The sequence below is a fragment of the Aythya ferina genome (assembly GCF_964211825.1).
Source record: "Aythya ferina genome assembly, chromosome: 10".
Classification (NCBI taxonomy): Eukaryota; Metazoa; Chordata; class Aves; order Anseriformes; family Anatidae; genus Aythya; species Aythya ferina.
The window spans coordinates 3,770,462-3,788,121 of record NC_140306.1 but is presented as its reverse complement, the minus strand read 5'-3'; the positions used below and the strand labels follow the sequence as shown (position 1 = coordinate 3,788,121).

Below are 17,660 nucleotides of genomic sequence, written 5' to 3'. Positions count from 1 at the left end.
TGTCTGCCTGTGCTTTGTTTCCACATTTATCACTACTCTACAACCTCTCCCTCTGAAGTAATGCCTCAAACGTCACTGCATAAAACAGCAGCTACTCAATTTTTTTTTTTTTTTTTAGTAATTTCCAATATTTTTCCATACAGCATCACAAGTATAGTCATGAACATTTCCCTGTCTGGCGTGTCTTCCTCAGAGCATGTTTCTGAAAACCTTTCCCATAACTTACACAGGAACATTTCAGATATTTTTCATTTAGTTTCAGTGTTTCCTTAAAAGTGTTTCTAACATTCTCCATTTCTGCACTCATAGTTTCTTCCTTACTGTAAGTTTAATTTAAAAAAGCTTTGGATAAAAAGTCTTCCCTAAATACAAGCTTTAATACTGCAAATATTTCTTGTGCATGAGGTACCAAGGCCAAGAGTCTGTGGGGATCCTCTGCTTGTAAACCAAGGGATTTGTACACAGATTATACTCAGAGACATCTGATTCTTTGGAGAGAATGGGACTCCCAGCACTCGTCTTTTTGCTTCCAGAATAGTCTCTGATTAAGCTCTGTTGAAAGGCTCCCCATTCTGCTTGTCATTCAGTAGTGTTTTAATGTGTCCCCGACTTTTTGAAAAGATAGCTGCCTTTGTCATAATAATATCCTGTCAATGCATGCATGTATAGTTGCTAACTTAATGCATAATTTATGAATTAGGTTTTTCAAAGGTATTCATTGAGCGGGTATATTAACTATACACGTTTTGTAAATTTTCTGTCTCATTTTGGCAAAGGATAAGTTATCAGTAATCTTAGAATAGAGAGCGTATGTGAATGTATGTGCATATTTTGTGTTTGGTAATACATATTTATACCATGATATCTAGCAAGCATGTCAGAAAATACATGCACCTCCACTTTTACCTGAGCTCATTGCAAAATGATACTGTATTTGTGTTTTCTGGAGGAATAAACATTGCTGTATTAGGTAGATTCCTTTAACAAGCTACTGTTCACTTACATTTGTCCCAAGCTGCTTCTTCTGCATAATTTAAAAGACAGCTGTCACAGCTACATGCTATCTTGTCTAAAATCTGACATTTGTACAGTGTTAAAAAAGCCACCTACTGTGCTCAATACTCTACACATGAGCGTGTCCATTCCCCTCAACATCAGCTGGAGCTGGGGACACCCCTGCATGGCAGTGGTGCTCAAAACCTTGCAGGTTTGCTTAATGCCAAATCCAGTCGTGCTTTGGGGAAGGTTTAGAAATGAAAGGTGAGAAGCCATGAGTCTTTACAGCACTGCTTGCCGTGCCTGCTGCACTGCTGGTGGAGACAGCAGTCTGTCTGCCAGGCCATGGTGCGTGAGGTCTTGGGATAAATCCCCGTGCCAGCTCTGGGTCCTTCAGGTAGCACCCAGTGACTGAAGCTAACCCCTGGGAAGCGGTCTGGGATACTCCACAGCCTGAACATGGCTTGGAAAAACAGCATTAAGGGACCTTGAAAGGGACAAAATGCTGGAAAAGCATCAGGAACTCATCAAATCCCGTTACACTACCACAACGACTGGGAGTTTCTTCAGAAAAAGAGTTCAAGTTACTTGCACGGTCAAGACTATGAGCTCAGGGTCCTTGTGACTCAGGAACTGATTTATGGACTGCAAATATGTATATCCTTCTGAGAAAAGGCCATTTCCTGTTTAAAAATTTAAAAATACTTGATTAAACTCTGCGGTTACCAAACCAAACACATTACACTATTTAGTCCATTAAAACTCCGAAAGCCTGTTACTTATTGTACAGTGAAGCATTGATTGCATTTAATCTTTCCTCCTTCTGCTGTTATTTTCATTTCCTGTGAGCAGCGTGCACTACTGGCAACAAACACTGCCAGCACTCGCTGGCCACTGCTAGAGTTGATTAAAAACACCTATTGTCACTATGACAATATTTATAAGAAAATATCTGCATTTTATGAACGATTCTTATTATTTCTATTGTAACAAACATGAAAGCTGGAGCCAGATGATAACAAGGATACTTGAGCAAGCTCCACAGGAGAACTCTTATCTTTTACGGTTAAATTAAGTTAGTGTCATAAGCTTTGATCCATTCAACTGTTTGATATATTACACGACTTTATGAAAAGCACTTTTTAACTGAAGCTAAAACCAGCACGAGCGTGTTTCTTAAAGGGGAAAAAAAGAAAGCCGACTTTGACCTTTACTATAATTGTCCAATAATAGTTTGTTATTTACCAAGTAACAAAGGTAAATACTATTATTACTCTAACTTTCACTGCTGTGGTTATAAATACACAGGGGAAATGATGCAGTCAGACCCTTTTTTTTCCACACTCCTACTCATGGGCTTTTTATACAGCTGAGGCTGTCTCAGAAGCGGCAGTCAGAGCAGTCAGAGGCACTTATAAAAACAGAAACTCTAAGTTGGAGCACAGCACCAGGTATACATAGATAATGAAAATCCATAAAGATCAAGTTCAGAAATACTTTTCTACAGAGTTCATCAGCCAGTGCTAATTTCATATTCTAGGTCTGTTTTTCCATAGGTCGGTGAAAAATGCAAGCTTCTAAAGGCTGCGTTCCAGGTCTGTGGTTCCAGTGGCTTTCCTTTCCCCCTGCCACTCACACCTTTAGACACAAAGCTGTAACAGCACAAAGATGCTAAACTGCAGTCTTCAGAAGTCTAACTCACTTCAAAATTGTGGAATAATTTTTGAAAAAGAATGTGTTCTCAAAAAGGTATAATATATATAGTACAGGTCACGTCTACTGAGCAAAATGGCCTTATACTGAGAAGTGAAACTTTGCTCCTGGTTTTGGCTTTCATTTAAAATCAAAGAAATTATTTTCCTCTTATCTCCTTATGTATAAACTCTGTTGTGAACTTTCTCTAGCAAATTTCAGAGAAATGGTGATGGAGAGTTACAGACTTTGCAATTCATGGAACAATGAGTTGGATGTTTTTTCCTTTCTCTTACAATCACTTCATCTAAAACTCAGGATTTGCATTAGTGCTTTTTCAGCTTAGGGTGGTGATTCAGCTTAAAGATGGTTTTTGCTGTCGGTGAGCAGAAATGAAGAGATGACTTCTCAGATCTTCTGCAGAGTCTGAATTTGTCCTTGTTTAGCTATGAGGAGTGGAAATAAAGAAGAAATGGAAGACTTACTGTTCTTCCAAAAAATACATCATCTCTGAATGGTGGGGGCGCAGGAATTGCTATTATAAAACACAGTGTTGTCAGAAACTTCCAAAAGGTGTCGTGTTGGGATTTTTAAATGCCCAGCATCAATTTAACTCAAAATGCTGCCCCAATGGAAATAGGATTATTATCTCTGTTAAAATACATCTTCGAGAACCTAAAAAGCTTTGACTCATCACTCAGATATACTTAACGTTACATCTTTAAGTTGTTGAGCAAGTCATTTTTAAGATAAGTCTGTTTGATTTTGTGGCTTTTAAAAGTGACCATTTGTTAGAGAAAGCATATCAGCAGGAAGAAATTGTGTGATTTTTTTTTCCCCTGCTACTGCAGATATAGCCTTTCGGTTGCTCTAGTAATTACTTGGATCAGACCACAGGACTTTTCTGATTAGCCTGCAAACTTTCCTCCTACCTGGAAGATAAAGGATTAATCTTTTCAACTGTCACAGCACATAGCCAGCATTGTACTCTTGGTCATGATGGTAATTTCTTAAGTCACATGCTTAGGGTTAAAATCTTGCTCTTGAGTTGCAATATGTGACTAGGATTTAAGTATCTGTTTTGTGTGATTAAGAGTAATTCTGAGCAATTAAAGAAAACAGTTCACTTGTGGCAGGTGGCAGAAAGCTAAAGAAGATAATTACTCTTTTTAGCCATCTGTGTTAGCTGCCATTAGCAGAATTAAACTGAGATTCACCACTTTGAAATCCGAGGCAAAGTTCCTTTCCCTTAACCACATAATATAACATTGTCTGAAGTCTAATTAGGGGGAAAAAAAGAGGTAATTTAATCCTGCTTGCCATGGGGTGCCTATTTATTAATTTTATTAAAAGTGTTGGTACTCCAAGATAGGATAAATTGAACAACGGCTTGTATTAAATGTCTTTGAGTTGTATGTTGGCTTTGAAAAACTGATCAGCTTTGAGGAGTTTGTCCTGGAAAGTCCTAATCTATACAACATCCTAATGCAACATAGTCCTAATCAACAACTGCAGAAATGAATGTCTTTGTAAAGAAGAAACATTTCTTAAGAGGACTATTTATATTAGGATTCTGGTAAAATTCATGTTGTCTCACACTACAACTGTAGAAAGACACAGACCCAGCCACTGTATTAGATGGACAAAAGGTTACTCTGGAACAACTGCAAATATGCTCCTGAGTCCTGAAGTACTAGGGCTTGGGACTTTTTATGGTAAACATTAAGCTTAATCAATGGTAGGAGTTTTTGTGTCGGTAGAATGATCCTGGATGATTATTGCACCTTCCTTGCTGATTAATACCAGCAACAGTTCACTTAAAAATAGGTGGATTATCTTAATGGAATCACGTTGGACTTTAATGGCTGTAATGACAAATTATAAATTTGAGAATATATTATGATTCCTCTCTTGTCTGAAATAGTTGACGATTGTATTTTTCAAAACCTGAATCTGCATTTACTGGCCCTCCTTGTGCTTCAAGCATCCGTTAGCAAGGAGAGACATAGGATGCCTGGAAAATGCTATCCAACTGACTCAGATCTGGTTTCAGAAAGTACCTTTCTGTAAAGGCAGAAAAAAAGGGGGAGATGTAAAGACCTGAGATGACCTTTAAATAAAGCAAATGCCTAAAAACTGATATAACAGCCATACTACAAATGAAGAACTGAGCTGACAGATAGGATGGAGGACATGGGAGGATCTGCAGCCCTTTCAAGCAGTACCTGGAGACCAGGTCAGATACTCCACAGTGCCTAAATGCCACTAAATTTTCATGCTCAGGCCACCAAACCCCAGTTCAGGTGTGGTATAGATGCTGTGCCAAGCTGATCAGGCAGTTGGAACAAGCTAACCTGTAGCTACAGCCAGGTAAATGAAATAGGCATTTCCATAGATTCTGTACAAAGCTTCTCACTGGGTTTATTGTGCTTTGATCCAGAAATCACTGCGATGTTCCTTTAGCTAGGGAGTTGTCCTTAATTGAAATAAAGAAACTATTTGCTATGGAGGAAATATAAACAAGCTGAATCCAAGTGAAGAGCTGTATGTTACACAGACAAGACAGTTACTCAAACCTCCTCTAATGTACCAGCGTCCTGCAAGTTGTGTGCTAAGTTTGTTTGGCTGTGCAGCCGCCTGGCCTTCCTCAGCAGAAGATGCTTCTTACATCTTCTTCCCTTTCTGGACTGTGTTCTGGGGCTTCCGTACAAAAGGAAGAAGGGAGTGGGAGGCAGATATTGTGCTGGAGAACAAAAGCCCTTCAAATAACTCTTTTAGACACATTTCACGCTATAATTGAATGAATTGTACAGAAAATCCTATGTCTGTAGAATACAACTCCCCAGGTGCTCTCAGCTACTACATCCGCAGCTGTTTATATTCAAACTAGGTAATTTAATACACTTACATCTGTGTATATTGTACAGTGTATTTTAAAATCAAATGGCTATGAATTTTGATTTGGAACAAAGCTAATGTCTATGAAGAGACGCTGCCTTTCTCCTTGGACCTTGCTGTTCATCTCTGAACATTTAAGCAATATTAAAAATAGAGCATTCTGCTGAGGCATAAGCTCTGCTTTCAGGGACTGCGTAATGTCACTGACATGACATACATGCACAAAAAAATGTATGTGTCACGTCAGCTGGCAAATCAGCTACCGCCTGGTATTCCCCAAGGGGCGGATTCATGCAGGAGGCTGCCAAAAGAAGGGTCATGATTCAGTTTGGCAGGGGCATAGCCTGGACACATTTTCATTTAATTGTTCCTTGTCATGTGAGATGCGGTCCTGGGTGACATTGTGACTAGAGCAATACAGACAATAAATACCCAGAGTCTCTAAATGCTTTGTTTATGTTACCAGTGATCATTAGAGATAACAATAATTAGCGTTTCCTTTTCTCCCACTTTGTTTCCATCATTTCTGCCTGACTGATGCAGAAGTCAGTGCACAAGACCTACGGTGCATTAAAATGGGATATTCTCCCTGGTTGATCTCTAATGCTACAGTCAAACTGCTTGTGCCTCACTTTGTAACTTCATCAACACAGGGAAGAAAGGCTAAAGATACTTCTCAGGTCTCCCTGTAAAGCCTGATGGCTAAGGATGTCCTACAGTTTATTCACAGCAGGAAGCAGTGTAATTGTCAGTTCCGTATTTCTCTCCTAAAGAGCTGTCTTTGGCTAAAGGGAGAAAAAAAAATGTGAACAAGATTTTACAAATTTGGCATATGGTAGAGTAACTGAGGAGGCTGAAAATGTCTCAGCTGCTACACAGCACTGGACAGAGAATAAACACCCTTCTGGGGTGGGCAGCAGTAGGTGGCTGTACCATCCCATCCCATCCCGTCCTGTCCCTAGCCTCCATGGGAAGCAGCCTTGTGGGCCAGCAGCCTTGGCCAGGCTGGATGGACAATCAGAGGAGCACCTCACACCCAGCCTGGAGGGAGACCCCAAAAGTTGCCGGGGACCTGGGCAGTGTGCCCTAACAGCCCTCTGCTCCTGGAACCCCTGGTGAACCAGAGCCTTATGATCCCGGCTCTGGCTGCTCATTTCCTGGCACCAAGGGAAAGGTCTTTGTTTCATTTGCCCGCAAGAAGCTCTCCGACTCCTTGTGCAATTAGCATTTAAGAGTGTGTCCAGTGTTTGAAGGAGTCAGTCGCCCATTTAATTGTATAAAAGCAAAGGTTTAACCACAAAAGCTGCCAGGCACTCCTGCAACGAGCATTTATCAGCCACACAGAATGTCCTTGGGCGATATATTCATCAAATGTTTATTGACTTAAGCTTTGGGCATTTTACAGGATTAGAAATTATTACTTCTGATTTAAATAGTGTTTAGAGGACAGAAATAAAATACAAATCACTATTTATAAAACAATAGATTTTTTTAAGGAATGCACACCAGAAAATTGGAGAGCAGGAGCCTCTTTCCAGTGTTTCAGAGCCAAAGAAGGGTCTCTCTATACAGCCACCAGCCAAGTATTAGAAATAAAGTGGGCCCATTTTTCACCTTAAGTGAGACTTTGCTCTTCCCAATGACTGTTCAGAGGAGAGCGTATCAGGTCCCTGAAAATGTCTGCAATTCCGTGAGAAACACGGAGGGCTGCTTCTCCTGCTCATTTGGTTCTGATAGTCCGATTGTTCATAAACATCTGAAAAATGACAAAACTCTTTCCTTTTTAATCCTAAACCATTTCCAAATGCAGGCAGCGATCACTGGATATTTGAACTCTGCTGAAAATGCTGTTTGGTCACTCAGGAAAGGGGTTATCTAATTCTGAGGGGAAACTTTCCACCTACTCAGTCAAAGCTGATCAGCAGAGATGCGTTCATCAGCATGCAGTCTGCAGTAGAAGTGACGCACTCTTTGGGGGGAACAAAACACTCACATACTCTGTGTCCAAGGATATAGATATAAATACATTATCTGTTGAATTCTATCTCTGAAACAGCTTTATCCTATTGAATAATCCCCTGAATGTGGTGTTGATCTTCACACAGGGCTCAGCAGCAATGACCCACCCGAGCCGCTGGCCCAGCCCAGGACGGTCCCTGCCACTGAAGTCAGATCTGAAGAATTTGCTGTTTCCCATCTGCAGCCTTCATCTTCCCGTAAGGAAGTTCATTTAAGGGTGTGTTTATACATATAAAAGGTATTATCATTTAATATATTATCTTGGCCTTTACAGGCTTGTCCTATACGTAGCCACGAGAGTGTGACATTTGTTTATAGCTGAGACCTGCTTTAAGTGAAGGGCATCTCACACAGCAATTTGTCAGTGGCTAAAGAGCCCGGGGCTAGGAGTAGACATTCACTTACAGATTCTTTGGACTATTTTAAACAGGCCTTTGGGACCTCCCTGCTGACCAGCCCATAACATGCCCTTCTGTAGCATCTCACTGTGCTATTTCTTTTAATTGACTAACCTCAACACTGGCTGTTCAAAATCACTTTAACCCAAACATGCCCCCGGTCTGAAGCTCCTAATGACCTTCCCCTGGCCCTAAACACATATGGCTGAGACAATGCAAACATCATTTGGAAGATGAGTAAATTCAATAACTCAATTACCACCACACCAAAATAACATTTATCAAACACTGGCCACAGCGGTTTGTATCTTTAGCTCTCTGTGTTTCAGTGGCACGGCATTTGGGTGAAAGTAACTAATCGATTTAGGAATGATTAAATAGAAATTTGTAACACTTGGCATTATTAAACCTTCAATCTTCATTACAACTGCTTAACGATTACATCATGGGCTGTGTAAAATAAATTAACAGTAGCTGGAAACAATCTCATCATAAATAAAGAGAGCAAAGGTATTAGACTAGCGTTCAATAGGAAGTCTAATAGAAATACATATATTGTGGCATTATTAGTGGATCGGACATACTGAGGTTTGGAGAAGTTTTAAGACTGCAAAAACGTGAAAAAGCTGAACCCTGCTTTACAACCCCCCATTACCTACCATTGAACTCCTTGATTTTAAAAGGCCTAATTTAGTGGCAGAGCCAGCAGCCTGAGGGCTAGAGATGACTAACGGGTCACCCCCTGCATCCTCCTCTAAAGCAGAAGAAACACTTCCTTTACAGGCAGCCTGGATCCCACGTCCTCCTCGTGGGCTCCCACACCCTCACCCTTTGTCTGAAGCGCAGTGAGGTTATGTACTTATTTATGAAATAGTACAACGGATTTTTTTTTTTTTGATCTATTCTAGCAAGAATGAGGAGTCAGGGGTGTGAAAGAAGTCTGGTGGGTCCAGCCTTTTGCACTGTCAGCAGGACCATGCTGAGATCAGAGAGGACTTTCCAGGTAGCTGTAACCCCTATTTGCTCTTCCCTCTTTGGGCTTATGCCAAATTCAGTTTGCCTGGTATTGGAGAATGGGGGCCAGAAGGTTCCAACACCAAAGCTTTAATCTCCGTCACTAAAATGTAAATAGCCTCTACCCTTACATTCAGGTTCAAAAAAATAAAGCAGCCTTTTCTTTCATCTCCTACTGCCATCTCTTCTAGGAGGTGAAAAAGAAAGAAGCAATAAGCCTGGTTCTGAATGACTAATGAAGTTAAAACAAAACAGCAATTAAAAAGATTTAACAAATATTTATCAAATATTATTGTCCTATTTAGAAAGGGTTATACAACACAGACTGTTTTCCAACACACCAACCATTACCATTTCAATGAAAAATAAGTTAAGTTACTACTCTCCTCCTGTTAAAACTGGAATGTAAACTTAAGTCACCAAACCCAATTTCTATGCCATGACATATAAGAAATAATATATCATATATTATCGACAATGATAAATACATGTATAGTCCCTTGCTTATTTTTTGGAAATGAAGCAAGATGGCTGCATCAAAATGGCTCAACCCTATCTTCCCTTATCAAACCTTTCTTCCAGGCTCAAGCATGTAGCAAATGCCATTATTATGTTCATTGACTTGTGTATGTACTGAATCAGGACTAAAACAGCTCATTTCATAAAATGGCAGATATATTGTTACAATAAAATGTTTGGACCCTTTCTGTAATTCCAAAGTAGGTTTTTTTTTTTTTTTTCAACGCTATATTTAGAAAATTTAAAGGTGAAATTTGTGTAAGTTGCTATTAAGTGTATTGCAGTCATTAATATGAAATATATAAAACACTTTCCCCCTACAGATGGGGGTGTGTACCACACATCTTCTCATGTACAAAAGGGCTACGTTATACCAGTTCCATAAGTATGATTTTGGAAAGTTCTGCTCCTCTTACAAGAGAGTTTTGCTAATCAGTTGTGAAGTCCCACATGTTAAATGCAACGGCAGTAAAAATGTGTATTGATTGGTAAGCCAGCAGCTGGAAAGGGTGTTTTATCTCAAGGCTCTGGGTTTGATTTATCCCAGGTCGGTGTTCCAGCTGCTGAGCCAGTCACTGACTGTCCTGTGGGACGGTGGTGGGTGGGCCTAGATCAGGATCTGGGAATGGCATTAAAATCCCACAGCAATCAGTATCCTAAAACATAGCCAAGATGCTAAACAAACTGTGGCGGTATTAGGCTGTTGCTCCAAAACAACACGTTTCCAAGTTGTATTGAGTGATAAGGGAGAACATTTGCTGTGTTTCTGGCTGTTCTGTATTGTACTGTGCTTCTCTAAAAACTGAGCTTTTCCTTTAAAGGCAAGGAAAGCTTATGACATTGATCCAGAGATACGAAGCACATTTCTACACCCATCCCCTTAGAAGCCTACTCCAAAGCTTTATGAAGTCAATAGAAAGATTTCCGTAGACTTCAAACGCCTTCACATGAGGCTCTGGGGAGCACACACATCCCATGAGAACCTGAAGAAAATATCAAAGAGTCTAGAAATTCAGATGTTCCCCTCGGTTTATTTTGTGACCACACCATACTACATCATAGATTATCTCTGTGGCTGATAGGAACGTAATTTGTGGAGGGCTGGGTTAACATCATCAGTGCCACAGCCTGAGCAGATTGCTTCCCCAGGCTGGTGTCTGAGTTCCTCAGCCCCCTGTGAGACAAATTCCTTTTTCATTAGTTTTCCAAAGAACATTACTTTGACCAGGAAATATGAAATATGCTTTAATCTTGGATAGCGTGGTGAGGTGTATTTGCATTAACTCTTCAAACAAGAATACAAATTTAGGGTTCAGCTGGTGGCCCGACCTAATTCCCATTTTACTGCCAATGTTCCTCAGTATTTAAACATCAGTGACGCTAATAAGAAATATTTCTAGCTCCATTATCTAGGGTTGATTCTGTATTCCATTTATATGGGCTATATAAATTCACCATTATACCATACACCTGTGCTGCAGAAAGAATGAATTTTGTATCTGACTTTCTGAATCTTCATTTTGGCCAATATATTTGCCGTTATAAAGACGTTACAAATCCCCTGGTACAAGGGCATCTACCCAACAATTCAGACACTTAAAACAAACAGGCAGCTACTTTTTAAGCAAGATTGCAGAAGTGCTACAAGCAAGACTGAATAGCTGAGCCTCATCACAAGCCCTAACCGTACATATTCCTTCTTCGCTCTGCCTGGAAGGTGCTGGGACAGTCACTGTCTGCTCCGGCTTCTCGTTCAGTCCTGAGATGCCCGATGCTTGGACAGACAGCTGAGCTTGGTTCTGGGTGACGATGACTGGGTGTCTTTTCAAGTGTTTAACTTTGTTAAGCTTTGTTTAGCTTCTGCAGACAGTTTTAAGACTTGCTACTGACATACATCCCACCATGTTTTGCACTAAGTTAACTGCAGAATAATTGAGAGCAGATGTAGGGCAATAATGGAACAAACAGGATTGTCTTGTTATCAGTTCACAAGACAGCAGACCATCCTTTCTATCTTCTTTGAGGAAAAACACTTTGAAATGATTACTCTAACAGCAACGTATCCCTCATGGCAAGGCTGGAATGATCTACTGCTGCAGGGCAAGCACACAATCGTTGGGACACTGAGAATAGGCAGGACTCAAACACAGGGATGTGAGTTCAGCTCTCTGTGCTTTCCTGTGGTAGTTCTTTTATTTTTGTTTATTTATGGAGAAATAAAGAGTGTAATGTGGAAGAGTAACACTAATCTAAAATGTTTCAGCTAGATGTGTTTTAGTTGGCAGGATAATAATAACTTAGTAATAACCTCACCATGGCACTGGGTGTATCAGAGAATGAACGCAGCCTACGCTCATAAATGTCCAAGTGTTTATGGAGGAGGATAAATTTATTCCCAGAGTTCACCAGCTGCTACTGAGCAAGTTATCACTACTCTGTTTCAGGTTTTCTCCAGGTATTTGCTGCTGGGAGCTGTGCCTAGTAAGGCATGACATCCTCAGGGTGCACCAAAGGGCCGGGACAAAGACACCACGTGCTGGTTGCAGAGCATCATGAAGCTGTCAGCCCTCCGAACGCCAGATCAGGCAGCACCAAAAGGTACACGTTGCCATGGGATAGCCCAATCAGTTCAACAGTAAAATTAGCAAAGTAATGAAAACAGAGGGAGAACTAATGACCTTTCCTTAAGTTTCAGCCTGTCATGTTTCTCCTTCCTTCTGAACTCTTAAGGCTGGGTCTCAAAAGAGAGGAAGGAGAACAAGTCAATTTAGATGTCATGTAAATTGGCAAATCCAACTCCTTGATTTCCTAGAGCCTATTTACTGAGTGCTCTTTAAGAAGATGTGGTACATGCAACCTCACTTGATTTCCAGTACATTAAAGTTCAGAGGACTTCATCTAAAGTTGTGATTAAATGAAGACAAGCCTTGTGTCACCAGGTGAACTTTTGAAAAGCGCAATTTTAGTTTCAAATGTACTTTTTTTTTTTTTTATTAGTGTCTTTGTTTGGCATTCTCAAACTAAAATTTCTAAAGCTGAATTAGAAACCTACAAAAAATGCAGTTACCATTTAGGTACCAAAACAGCCATACGTGTGTTGGTGCAAATGATACCATTGTAACACAATAATCAAATGAGTTTCTCATAAACTCTTCTGTAATCCAATAAAGCAACAGCCTTTTCTTAAACCTTTATCAATCTCAATCTGTAATATTTACATACATATCACAGATAGGGGATGAAAGGGAGCTGGAATAACTGACAAGCAAACTGAGATAAATGAGAAATAGCCCATCATTATGGCAAAAAAAGCAAAAGGCAGCATTATGTAGAAACTTTATCGAGTAATTAATGATCTATCTGGGAATAATTACATGTGACTCACTGCTCCCATTTTCTTAAATGAATTTAAAAGCTATTAAATATCCCCTTAACAATAAACAGCATGTGAGATACTGCTTTGCAGCTTTTGTCCACAAAATTTTATCTTAATCAGTGAATATGGATAGTCTTAAGGAAGAGCGGATGAGCGGATACAGCTGCCAGGTAGTGACGGATATGTATGCTTATAAGGAAAAGGCTGAGATAATGGATAAGAAGACACACAGCCTTGCATATTAATGGTGTTACTATTACTTGCATTGTATGAATATAACTAGATGATGTCTTTTTACGGCCAGTCTAATATGAGTAAGGCAGGCCCATGTGACAAACACCCTGTAATTGCCGTTTCTGTCCTGCAAGCACAGGACGGGGTGGGAGGAGGACATGGGTGGGAGGAGGACACACAGGGTGGGAGAACATCCACCATGTGCATGGGTCTGAGCGAGCAAAGCAGTCTGAGGGGGACTTAACTGAAGATGTCTGTACACAATCCGTGCTCCCCAACAGGTTCAGTGCAAGACTCACGCCATTATATTACTTTTTTTTTTTTTTTTTGGTTAAAAAATAAATGGAAATGATGTTGAGTGTAACCATGAGAGAGATGCAAGAAGATCCAGACTAGGAAGAATCTGACCCAGTCAGAATCACAAGTTCAACGGGACAGAGAGTAATTTTCTTTCCCTTGACCTGTGCAACAGGATAAGGCATTTATTAGGTGGATAGTGTGGATTTGAGGAGAGTACTGCGCTTAGATTTCTTTCTGAGTACCCTAAAGACTAGATTATTATGCAAGCATTAGCTGCAGTATTTTTAGACTAGAGCAATTCCATTACTAATTTCAAAGCAGGTAATGTTGTCTGTACATGTGGGGATGGAATGAGTCTACCTACCAGGCTGAACTGCTCAGATTGGGCCATTCAAGCAAGCAACACTTTGCTTTTGCAACTTAGGTAGAAGGAAAATGCTGAATTACTTGGGGTAGTGATGACTATGTGCAAAAAGAAGTTAAAGCTTCTGGGGGGTTTTAAATTGAAGGAATGAAACGAACCATTTTATAAAGTTTGTTCTTTTAATACCAAGTCCTGTATCAGTTCTATTTCTTCATCATATTTTTGCATATTTTTTCATAGGAAGAGATCATTCTGCCTCTATTTTAAGATTTCATCCTACTTATCTGCCTAGATTTTAATCCTTCAGGGCAAAGTCTGGTTCTTATTCTGTGTTTGTGAAGGTATGCACGATAAAGTCTTGTGTTTTAGCTACATGCTCTAATCATCCGTAAAGAATGTTGCAGCACAAAATCAAAGAATGACAAAAAAAAAGTCCTCATGAAGCGAAACGAACTTACAGTGCACAGCTGTTTCACTTAATGGGTACAGTTGTTTATATTCCCAAAATAAAAATTGCTCAAACTGTACAGAAATTTAACTTACAGAAGTTTTTATAGAAGTTTTTTTTTTTTTTTTCCAGTTCACTTACAGGCTAAACATCCCACAAAAAATAATTCTATCAAAACACCAACAACCTTTAAGTACTCTGTTTCCAAAGATAAAGCATTTGCCATTAAATTATTTTTTTCCACCAAAAACACTCTATTATGCTAACAAGCTAAATGTTATATGAGATGATTTAGTGTCATTATTAGTGTTCTGTATGAGCACTAATGACCTTGCATAAAGCAGACATAAATTATTTTCACATACCATCCCTAGAGTAGCTTTATGAAAATTCATGCAGTGATTGTGTACTCAGTTCTTCAATTAAATGCCCAAGAAGAAGTGACTTTGGTAAGATTTTGCCACTTGATTTCTTGGGATGATCCCATTCCCCAAAGTGATAATAACCTACTTTTATGCTAAAGGGCAGTGATTTGAAGGAGAATATTAAAAATCTATAGCTGTTGTATTTAGCATTTCATTTCAACTCAATTAAATTGCCATTTGATTGGGAACACATTTGTTTTAAATACCCAAATGAGAACATTCAAAGACAATTTTTTCATCCAAAAGAAAGACTACATTTCATGCAAAACTTTACCTTCTCTTGTACCAAACCATAGGCAACGTTCAGGTTTGAATTTTCATAGCACACATATATGAGGTATACAGAAAATACGTGCTATGAGTTAGTTTGATCCTGACAAACTAAGAGCGATGTAGTGCACAGAGACTTAACCAATTCTGTAGTTATTTCCAAGTCAGTGTACATAGACAAGTTTTACAAGACAGTTTTACATAGTGAGGTACTTTGTATTCTACAAACTAGATGTACCTGTAAAGATGTATGTTATGAAGACATCAGCTTTAATCGTAACTTCTGGAACTAGATCTATATTTGTAAAGCTAGGACGTCCACAGCTGCAGTGCTGGTTTTAGCCATTCACTAACCTTTCACTTGAGTTGCTTGCTTTTGAAAGTTGTTTCCATAGCACGCTTGATCATCCTCAGATAAGCTTTCTGGAGCTAACATGCTGTGTTTAAGGCATTCTCAATCAGTTAAACAGAAATGCAGCACAATGGAGGAACATGTGTGCAGTCCTGTTTGTGAAACTTCGTACTCCCCAGATGCTAGTGGATTAAGTTCTCTCACCTTCAGCATTTTTTTTTTCCAAACAAAAAATAAAAATTCTACACTGAGTAATAAACATGTAACAACTCAATATAGATTACTTCAATTGCTTCATATCCTAGGATCAACAAAAGCATAAGAAACATATGGATTTTTTGGTTTGCATTAAACTTTTTATGATAGGCAGCGTTCTGGCATGTCCTCACAAGAGAGTTGGTTTTAGTTAAAGAACTCCTCTTTACCTCTCAGTCTGAGGGAAAGCAGCCCTACGGTGGCAACAGCACCTGAGCTGAAGGAAAGGATTGCACAAGCAGCTTGTGAGCCTCACTAACACAAGCTGCTGCTTGTGACACCAGACAAACAATGCTGCGCTCGGATTGCAAATTAGCGTGTGCACGAAACTGAGACGGGACAGCAAACATCTGAGCTTCCATTTGAGCAGCCAAGCTGTAACCAACATGCCACGTGGGGTTGCGTGAGTGACGAGCAATGCGCCTAAACCAGCTAACCTTGCCCGCGTCTTCCAGCTTCAACTTGAACGCGCTTCCCTGGTTCTTGTCTGACTTTGCAGCTCACTCTGTCTGGTGCCAGGTTTTGCTAGCCAGGAAAAGTAGGTTGGATTGCAGCATAAGTAAGCTAGAAGAGGGATTATTTGATTTTATTTCTGTTTCTCCCACATAACCTAGTTTAGTAATTGCATGGCACTACTGATAAGCACCTCCTAAACATGTGTGGTTTTGCGGATGTATGAAATAAAAGAGCAATCTTGAAACAGAATTTCTTTTTCTTCCTTCCCAGCATATAGTGGAAAGGCAGCTAATTGTTATATTTTGGCTTCTGCATGACTATATGAAGACGATGCATAAAATGCATGTTGACAGAAATTTGAAGTGCCCTGCTCTTCTTTTTGATCATCTAAGTTTAAACTCAATGCAATTCTTCCTTTCCACCTAATTTGAGGACTGAAGAAGTGAAAACAACTGTTTCCAGAGATAAAACCAAAGAATTAAAATTATATTGTCCTTTAGTTCCTGGCTCCTATGCTGGTAAATTAATTCATAAATGGGAGCACTTATGATGAAAATGCATTCTATAATTGCCCTGCTTAATAGATTAAAGGCCCAAGAGAAAGACAAATAAAAATAAAAATTAGTGTTTTCATTTTGAGTATGAAGTTTTGAGTAGCAAATGAAGATAAAATGATCTATATTTCCTGTTTATGTTACCAAGATTCTCATTAAGGAGCTTCCTCTTTGACCTATGTTGTTACGAGAAAGAAACTACGGTTAGTAGGCTTATACTAATGAGAGGCAAGAATATCCCTGCTTTTTCACAATTAGAATAAATGTATTGGGGAGCCAGATGGGACCTTTAAAAATTTCCACAATTATATGCCTTCCACAGATAATGGCAAAGACCCCACAGTGGCTATTTTAAAGCAACGCACATGAACACATTAGCAGACTTCTTGTTAGATTCATTTTTCTCCCCCTCATTTGTGTTTTGATGTTCTGTGAGTTCTGGGGAAGGGGCAAGCTTGGGAAAGAGGTGATTTACTGGAATGTTTTCACTTAAAATGATAAATTTCATACAGCCTAACTAGAAGCAGGTTTTTGGTTCATGAAAGGAAAGCTGAATAAATTAAAAAAAAAAGAATCCTATGGTGGCTTTCATAAGAAGCAACTAATTCTGTCAGTTTTATCTAATTAAAACACTGGTGTCCTTGCTTCTTCCACAACCTGCATTACTGCTTCTCTGCTTATAATCCCCCTTCTCTCCTCATGTGCCTTTCACATCTATATCCTATGCTTCCGCCATGCCAGCTACTCCTAACTATGTTGTTCTTGTTTTCCAGGTCTTCCTCTAAATTGCCACTGTTGCATGTGAGGCTGTGATTTTGTATGGCTGTATCTTACTGATCAAAGAACATCCATTTCTTGAATTGCTTTACTTGTGATGTTTGCAGAAAGTCTGGGAAAGAGCATCAAAAAGAGACAGAGCACTTGTGCTCCAATATACCATTTAAATTCTGCGACTTCAGAGAGACTTGTTCATGTACATTAGGTATCAGCAATCCCTGGAATTCAGACCTCTTCAGCTTATCTGAAGCTGGACACTACCACGTGAAGTGAAAAGTTGGTTCAATGTACAGATTGACAGAGCATCTTTTAA

At 39.5% G+C, this 17,660-nt stretch overlaps 2 protein-coding genes across 4 annotated transcripts in view; one reads left to right on the top strand and one right to left on the bottom strand.

Annotated features, from left to right (window-relative positions):
- The window catches only part of LOC311442091 (uncharacterized protein), a 38,462-nt gene extending 21,088 nt beyond the window's left edge, over positions 1–17,374 (top strand). Inside the window, exons 4-7 of one of the 3 annotated variants that reach the window (XM_084530872.1) lie at positions 7,692–7,802; positions 8,912–9,006; positions 11,981–12,134; positions 17,344–17,374. In XM_084530872.1, the coding sequence (XP_084386998.1) occupies positions 7,692–7,802; positions 8,912–9,006; positions 11,981–12,028 (254 nt within the window). In that variant the 3' untranslated portion in view covers positions 12,029–12,134; positions 17,344–17,374. Of the gene's footprint in view, positions 1–7,691; positions 7,803–8,911; positions 9,258–11,980; positions 12,135–17,343 lie in introns of those variants that run through there. The other 2 variants (XM_084530873.1, XM_084530871.1) reach the window with 2 other exon arrangements.
- Positions 1–17,660, bottom strand: part of PDZRN3 (PDZ domain containing ring finger 3) — a 131,144-nt gene that overhangs the window by 42,538 nt on the left and 70,946 nt on the right. The gene's annotated exons all lie outside the window — the stretch shown is intronic.